The sequence below is a fragment of the Chaetura pelagica genome, unplaced genomic scaffold, assembly GCF_000747805.2.
Source record: "Chaetura pelagica isolate M959 unplaced genomic scaffold, ChaPel_1.0 scaffold405, whole genome shotgun sequence".
NCBI classification, from domain to species: domain Eukaryota; kingdom Metazoa; phylum Chordata; class Aves; order Apodiformes; family Apodidae; genus Chaetura; species Chaetura pelagica.
The window spans coordinates 6524677-6532912 of record NW_009953489.1 but is presented as its reverse complement, the minus strand read 5'-3'; the positions used below and the strand labels follow the sequence as shown (position 1 = coordinate 6532912).

At 39.9% G+C, this 8236-nt stretch overlaps 1 protein-coding gene across 1 annotated transcript in view; it reads left to right on the top strand.

The window, feature by feature from the left end:
• Positions 1 to 255: 255 nt before the first annotated feature.
• SPTAN1 (spectrin, alpha, non-erythrocytic 1) overlaps positions 256 to 8236 on the top strand; it is a gene marked incomplete at its 5' end in the record, with an annotated part of 25102 nt that continues 17121 nt past the window's right edge. The window contains 9 exons of the mRNA XM_009999007.1: positions 256 to 417; positions 2455 to 2653; positions 3363 to 3467; positions 4249 to 4272; positions 4673 to 4708; positions 6535 to 6582; positions 7187 to 7278; positions 7658 to 7802; positions 7917 to 8098. Of these exons, the coding sequence (XP_009997309.1) occupies positions 256 to 417; positions 2455 to 2653; positions 3363 to 3467; positions 4249 to 4272; positions 4673 to 4708; positions 6535 to 6582; positions 7187 to 7278; positions 7658 to 7802; positions 7917 to 8098 (993 nt within the window). The remainder of the gene's footprint in view (positions 418 to 2454; positions 2654 to 3362; positions 3468 to 4248; positions 4273 to 4672; positions 4709 to 6534; positions 6583 to 7186; positions 7279 to 7657; positions 7803 to 7916; positions 8099 to 8236) is intronic.

Below are 8236 nucleotides of genomic sequence, written 5' to 3'. Positions count from 1 at the left end.
GTGATTGGGGTTTGCTTTTGGCCAGTGGAGTGTTGCATGTGGGAGATCTCATCTTGGTGTGCACATCCGTCTAGAGGAGAAACAGGTGCTGTGTGCATTGACCTGGTCACGTACACATAGATCACTCTGTAGCAGAACAGTGTGTAGACTGCAGGGATTTCCCACCTCTTTGGTGGTACCAGTACTTGGTAAATGACTGTGACTCTGCTCAGGTCAAGCTGACTGCCTCTTGCTTTTCTTCCCTGCTTGTTCCAGGTATCACTCTCTTCTTGAGCTGGGAGAAAAACGTAAAGGCATGTTGGAAAAGAGCTGCAAGAAATTCATGCTCTTCCGCGAAGCTAACGAGCTTCAGCAGTGGATCAATGAGAAGGAAGCTGCACTCACCAATGAGGAAGTGGCCAGCCAGCTGCTTATCTTGTTGGTCACCTCTCTGCTGCTAAATTGGCTGATGTTATTTTCTATTATGCTCATTTTGCTTATCAAATGAGGCTTTAGTGATACCTAGACTGTTTTCTTTAGAAAGCATCAGTTGCATTTTCTGAGATGCAGGTACAAATACTAATTTCTTCATATAAATGTAGAAAAAAACATATATATATACTAAGTATTATATCACATGTTATTGCCTTAGAGTTTGAGAAGGGTAGAGTTAGTTTATCATATAAAGTAACATTTACCCTGAGTAGTCAAAAAGCATTAGTTTGTTTAGTTAAGATTTTTATGATATCTGCAACATAGGTTTTTATTATAACATTCACTTGATTTTCAAACTTGTGTTCATGTGTTCTAGAAAAAATACCTAGTTTGCATTGTAATCTTGGAAGTTGCTGGGAGATGCAAAGCAATAGTGTCCATTGGCTGTGCCTGACTGGCTTTTCAGAGAGAATCTCTTTCTTGAGAATCAAAAGTGAAAGCACTAGTGATAAGTTCTGAAGTGCTGCAAAGCAGCTTTTTAGGGAAGGAATTTTACCTCGGCTCCTTTATAAGCTTCACAAGTATTTCATACTAAAAATTGTGTGCTGAGGCAAACACCTGCAGCTGGGGAGGCTTCATAACTGTTTTCCTGCATGCAGTGGCTGATTCAAGTGAGGGGAGAATGTTTTTGTTCAAACTTCACACAAAAGTTTCTTAGTTCCTTTCTATCCAGCCTTAAACCAGGAGAGACAGGAAATCACTACAACTCTGCTTCCATGGAGTTGATGATCAGTTTGATACAGAGACATTACAGTATCAAGGATTTTCTTCCACAGACTTTGTAATCTCTGTGTTACTGGCTTTGCAAAATGCTACATCATGGAGCTTTTTGAGCTGGGAAGTGTAATCGCTCATCATTTACCTGTGTGTTCTAAGGTGGGACATGAAAACATAGTGAGGCTGCCCTTTCCCCACTTGAGGCCCCTGCAGGTGTCTCAGCAGTGTGTTATATTACTTGATTTAATGACATCAAAATGGGAATTTTGTCACTTAATAATGAGAATCAGTTGCTGCAGTTGATCACTGTAGCAGTGCAATATGCATCAGGATATAAAAAGCTTCATCCAGATGCAGCTGGAATATCTCATCTTCCAGAAGACTTAAAATGGGGTAACAGTAAGGATGGGTCTTCAGGGTGTGGCTTTTCTGGATGCAGGTTCTTCAGAAACAGGGATCAGATCAGATTCAGTATCCAGGTCTGCAAAACTTCCATTGGCTTTTTTTCAGCAGTACCTTGGGAAAGATCTTGTAGGATTGTCTGTGTATAGTTGGTTACCAGGAATCAAAGAGGAGACATCAGTTTCCTTGTGGTTTTAAATAAATAGCTGGTCTTTTGAGGTTTATTTGCCTGTTCAAACCAAATTAAACATTTTAGAGGTTTTACTGGGCCTTTATTCTAATGTAAATGAGGAGCAATTTCACTGATGATTTTGGGAATTCCACAGATACAAGAACAGTGTGTGTGAAATGAGTTTCATGGATTTCCCAGTTGAATATAATTGTGCTATCAAAGAAGTTACACCTTTCACCTTTTTATTTAAACATTGATCAGATCTGGCACTGAATGATGGCTAGGTAAGACATTTATGGGCAATAGCTGGGAGGCTACAGGGATTTGATGGCAAACTTCATGTACTCTAGGAAAATACTTCTCAGAAAGTGAGACCCTGTGGACTCCTGGAGTCATTCCTGCAGTGCTGCTGTAGCTTAAGAGCCTATCCTGACCTAAGCTGTGATTGGGGTTTGCTTTTGGCCAGTGGAGTGTTGCATGTGGGAGATCTCATCTTGGTGTGCACATCCATCTAGAGGAGAAACAGGTGCATTGATCTGGTCACATACATGTAGATCACTCTGTAGCAGAACAGTGTGTAGACTGCAGGGATTTCCCACCTCTTTGGTGGTACCAGTACTTGGTAAATGACTGTGACTCTGCTCAGGTCAAGCTGACTGCCTCTTGCTTTTCTTCCCTGCTTGTTCCAGGTATCACTCTCTTCTTGAGCTGGGAGAAAAACGTAAAGGCATGTTGGAAAAGAGCTGCAAGAAATTCATGCTCTTCCGCGAAGCTAACGAGCTTCAGCAGTGGATCAATGAGAAGGAAGCTGCACTCACCAATGAGGAAGTGGGTGCTGATCTGGAGCAGGTGGAGGTGCTACAGAAGAAATTTGATGATTTTCAGAAGGTATGTTGTAAGCTGCATAATGTGTGGGTTGGTTTTGGTCTCTCTCCTCAGGTTTTCTGTTCATATATGATAATTTTTCATAGCTGAGCATAGTTGAGAAGAGAACAACTTTGATGGGAAATAAAAAAGGTGTATTGAAGCCCCATCCCTCGGAATGTTCAAGGCAGGGTTGGACTGGGGCTCTGAGCAACCTGGTCTAGTGGGAGGTGTCCCTGCCCATGCAGGGGGGTTGGAACTAGATGATCTTTAAGGTCCCTTACAACCCAAACCATTCCATGATTATATGATACATGCTTTTTTTGTTGTTTAGTGAGGATAGAGAGAATGCCACATGCAAAAGTCTTTAGTTTGATTCAGGTTGCTACACACTTCTCAGCTCCCAGAGAACCAAAGCTCTCTTTCAGCACATGCAAATATAGAACTTGCCAAGCTTAGGAGGAATTTCACTCTGTGTAAGGCACATCCCTTTTCCTCTCTCTGTTTGTTAAAAGGAAAGATGCATTTTAGTTTCCACCTGTAGAGTTTTTCCCAAGATACAAAAAAAACAAGTCTCTTCTTCAGAGTGCTGGTAGATTATTTTTTGTTCTCCCAATATTTGCAATACTAATTAATTTTATGTTTGTTTTTTTCTTTGCATGTGTTCCATCTTGTTCCACAAGTTTTCCTGATGTGAATGTTAATGCTGTGATATTTTTACTGTTCTCTGCAGGATTTAAAAGCAAACGAGTCACGTCTGAAGGACATAAATAAGGTTGCAAAGGACCTGGAGTCAGACAGGCTCATAGCAGATGAAGTTCAAGCAGTGCAGCAACAGGTCCACTTTTTTTTTCTGACTTAATCTAGTCCTCTTGAGAAGCAAAAGGCTTTCTTCCTTTCCTTTGTCTGTTTTCTGCTTTGTGTGTCATTGCAATATTCTAGCTGTTCATTTTTGCTGTTTATAATTAGTATTCTAACCAGAAATACTTAACTCCTGTTCTCTGGTGTGGTCATCACAAGGGCAACCTTTAAATTGTATATTCTTAAATAGTGCAGCAGTAAATTGCACCATCTAGAGCTTTTTTAGGAATGGAAATTCTTTAATTCTTTCATAATTCTTTAATATTAAAGTCATGAAGTATCCATGCATTAGCTTTGCTTCATATCAATTTGAAATTCATCCATCATTTATTTGCAAGAAAAATGGTGAGGAATGCTAGGGGAAAAAAGACATAAAATAGAGCCCAACTAACAGTGGAGGGGTTTTGTGGGTTTCCTGGTGGTTTGGGTTCGTTTCTGGTTTCTTTTTTAGTTTTTTGGGTTTTTTTTAATACCCCTTTTTCTTCCCCCCACAGCTTTTCACATCCTTGTGTTATTTCTGTAGCTAATTCCACCTGGTGCCAACAAAATATTGAAGCAGCTTGTTTATTTTCTGAGTTGAAGTGTTTTGGTGGGTGGTTGAGTACTCAAGCTCCCATTTTTGCTAAAGGTGTAGGTTGTATGAGCACTGTTGGGCTTCATGAGATGCTGTTAACCCCTCTCTAGAAGAAATGTTCTCAAAAACTTCCCTTCTCTTAGAAAATAAGAAGTTGTTTCACCTTGTCCTTTTTCGTTTGCAGGAAGTCTACGGGATGATGCCCAGGGTACGTGTTGGTTTCTGAGGTCGTGTGGCAATTGTAACAGGTTTGGGATGTGCAAATAGAAGTTCAGCCATAACTGTGTGGTCCATTTCCATTAAGGAACTTGATAATGACTTTGAATGGACATCAAAAGATTATCTTTGATCCCTTTATTTCCTGGTGTCTTATCCCCAGTGACAAATCAATATGGGCCAGAATAACTCAATTGACAGAAATACTTCCTCGTAAAAATTGACTTTTTCTGCTAAGAACTGAGCATGGAGGACTCTGTGCAAGAAGTTCACAGACTGCACTCTGTGCAGTGCACTCCACTCTGTGGACAACTCTGGAAGATTTTTAGTGTGTTCTGATAGTTTTAGATTTTGCTTCCTATTTAAAGCTGTTTCTTTACATTTTCAAACAGGATGAAACTGATTCTAAGACAGCCTCTCCTTGGAAGGTAGGTGTCATTGCTTAGCAGCACACAACAGGGAAGTAAAACAACAACTACAGCACATTATCTTTCTTACATGCAGCTTCTCATATCCCCTCTTTGCTTTTATTTCTATGCCTCCTCTTTTTTTAGGGACTGTTGACAAAGTGGTTTTAACAGTGGTGTAGTCTCAGCAGGTGTTTGAATTGACCTGGATTTAGGGACAGTGACTTTAATTTCACTTTGCTTGCTTCTTCAACAAGCATGTTATAAAAATTGGTTGAGCTTTCCGCAGGAATTCAGGTACTTGCATACAGGTTTGATATATAAAGATATCCTACAGGTGCTACTCTTTGCTTTAAAAATAAAAGCCATTTAGGTAAAGCCAACTGTCAGCTCTCTGTTTGCAGGTATGATTGTGAGAGTAGCTGAGATCTGCTTCCAGCAGAATTGCTCTGGCCATAGAAATGGTTGACAGCCCATTATTTACCTCTGCTGTGAATATCCACTTTGTTTTGAGTTTGTACTATGAGTCATGGCAATTTTATACCAATATTGGTAGGTATGACATGGCCACTAGATGCAAAATAGTCCTTGTTCACTTAGCATGAGTTCTTTTTTGGTGTTCTTTTTATAGAAAGAAACCTTTTTATTCCTAAAAGTCAAAGCCATTTATGGGAATATTTGCTTAGTAAGGACTGTGTTGTATGTGGACAGCAGAATCTTTGTCTACCATTATTTATCTCTAGCTTATTTTTCCCTCTAGTTAGAAGCAGCCTTTCCCCAGTCATTAGAGGCTTACAATGGAGTAGCTGTCACTTGCTGATGCACAAAAATACCTTACATATTTTTACATGAGCCAACATTGTGTTCTCCTCTGTATTTCATGTCTTTCATCCACCCTCTTAGACTTAAAGCTGCTTGTACATCTTTTAAGCTATATGAATATGGGAAAAACAGGTAATTATGAAACATACTGGCTGCTCTGTAGGAAATGCAGCCATGCCAACAACAATTGGTGGTTTTTGAAAAGTTTTTTTTGCACAGATGGTACCATGTGCAGTGCATCTTAACAGTCTCATAGTAGCTTAGAAAACCATAAGCTCTCCTCTGTGCATATCTGCAAAAGGATGAATTTTGCAAGTAATCCATCATTGTCAGAAAAGCAATTGCATATTGGAGGGAAATGGTAATTATATTTCTAACTAACCTTCACCAGTGTTGATGATTATCTAGAAATATCTGAACTAACTGCTGAGCTGATTTTGCCAAAAACTCAACCAAGAGTTAAAGGATTTGGGGGATTTTTTAATGTATTTATTTTCCCCCCTGACTAAAGGTTTGGGTTTTCTTTAATTACTTACAGAATGCTGCCTTTAAAATGTCTCTTTTCTGTCCCTATTAAGACTATTATTGTATGTGTCAATTTCCACTAATGTGATTATAGTACTTACTGTAAGTTTCTAACTATTTTTACTCTGATCTACAATACCTTGGGTATTGCAACTAGTTATTCTTAGTCTTTTAACATTTATTTTCATTAATTTTTCTTATTGTTTGCTTCTCTTTTTCATCTTCAACAGCCAGTGTATTCAAAAGACTTCTAAAGAAACACATAAAAGTTAATGTATTCCACAGTTTTCATTGAAACCTTTGAAACCTGGGGTGTTTGTTTCTTCCTTCCTCTTCTTCATAACTCTTGTACAGTTGTATTTCTGACGAAAGCCAAGTCAGGATGGATTCTTCAGGAGTTTTCTTGCAGTCTGATATTGGCTCTGAATGGTTAGAGGTGACTTTAATGGGTTAGAGGTGACTTTAATGCTGCATTTTTTTATTTCTGCCTTTCCATACAGTCTGCACGTATGATGGTACACACAGTGGCAACCTTTAACTCAATTAAGGTAATAATACAACTTTTTTTGAGCTGATTTTAAAGCTGAGAATGTTTTTTGCCCTCCCTTTCCACAGTCTTTGTCTTTCATTACTCTTTATAAACCTTTTTCAGTGAACTTACTGAAAGAGGCATTGACATCAGATTACATCATTATCTTATTCTACACGTAAATTAATTTGTTGTTAAATCTTGGGAGAAACACTTAAAAATACTTTATTTAAGTAGGCTACTTGGATTTGTGCATTCTTCTGGGATTAAGCAGAATATATAACCTTCACCTGTAGTGAAAGGCCAGTCTTTTCATTTATCCCATTGATGCTGAAGAAATGTATATCCTGTAGAAGAAAGAAGTGTAGCTATTTCAGGCAATCTCCCAGCATTGCTCTCATTGCTCAGCAGACCCCTTGATACAATGGAGATGAGATGAGGTTACTGGCATGTCTGCCAATGTCAGCAGAAGGAAGAAGGTGCAGATAAAGTGACCAAAACATTCCTGGATGCCTAAGTTTTATGTTTAATGTCCTAAAGCTTCCTTGAGTCCATCAGGAGAGTTTCTTGTGTAAACTGCTCCAATCCGTGCTCTGCAGTATCAGAGGGTTTTTTCCTTGCAGGAGCTGAACGAGCGCTGGAGAGCCCTGCAGCAGCTGGCAGAGGAGAGGAGCCAGCTCCTGGGCAGTGCCCATGAAGTCCAGAGATTCCACAGGTGAGGTGCTGGTATCATATTTGCTCCTCATTCAGTAAAATGCTGGGTCTGTTAGCAGTTGTAAAACATGGTGGGGCCTGTTCTAAACAGATCATATTTCAACCCCCAGCTTGTTCAGTGGAAGTTAAGCCACCAATGGTCCAACAAGAATTATTTATATTGCTCCTAGAAAAGGAAAGACTTGTTAACATGAAAGCATGGAATTACTGCATGCTTAGGAGGTCTGGAGTACCACCCGGTTTTGCCAAAGTTTGCTTGTGTCATCTTGGGAAATAATTTCATAGAACCATCAACTATGTGAGCTTCTCTGGAAGTTGGTGACCTGGGTAGCACCCAGCACGACCTCCATTTTAATTCTTTTTGCCTCCCCTCCATTCAGAGATGCTGATGAAACCAAAGAATGGATAGAGGAGAAGAATCAAGCATTAAATACAGACAACTATGGGCATGACTTGGCCAGTGTGCAGGCTCTGCAGCGCAAGCATGAAGGCTTTGAGAGAGACTTGGCAGCTCTTGGAGACAAGGTGAGGTTGTGAGAAGGACAAACCCAGAAGCTTTCCTGTTCTCTAGCAGCCAGGACTGAGCTATAGAAAAGATTATTTTATTTCTTCATTGTGTTGATTTCCTTTTCCCTTTAGGTCAATTCTCTTGGTGAAACTGCCCAGCGTCTGATCCAGTCACATCCAGAAGCTGCTGAAGATCTCCAGGAAAAATGTACGGAGTTGAATCAGGCTTGGAATAGCCTGGGAAAACGTGCTGACCAGCGCAAAGAGAAGCTTGGGGATTCTCACGACCTGCAGCGTTTCCTCAGTGACTTCAGGTAGAGATGCCACCCCATTTCCCCCCTGCTTGGTGTATTGTTAGTGAAGTATACATAGCTTATTGTTCCACAGGAAAATTTCTGGGGAGGGTTCAAAAAAAGACTGTTTTTCTTGTTCTGACTTATTTCAAGGGAAAG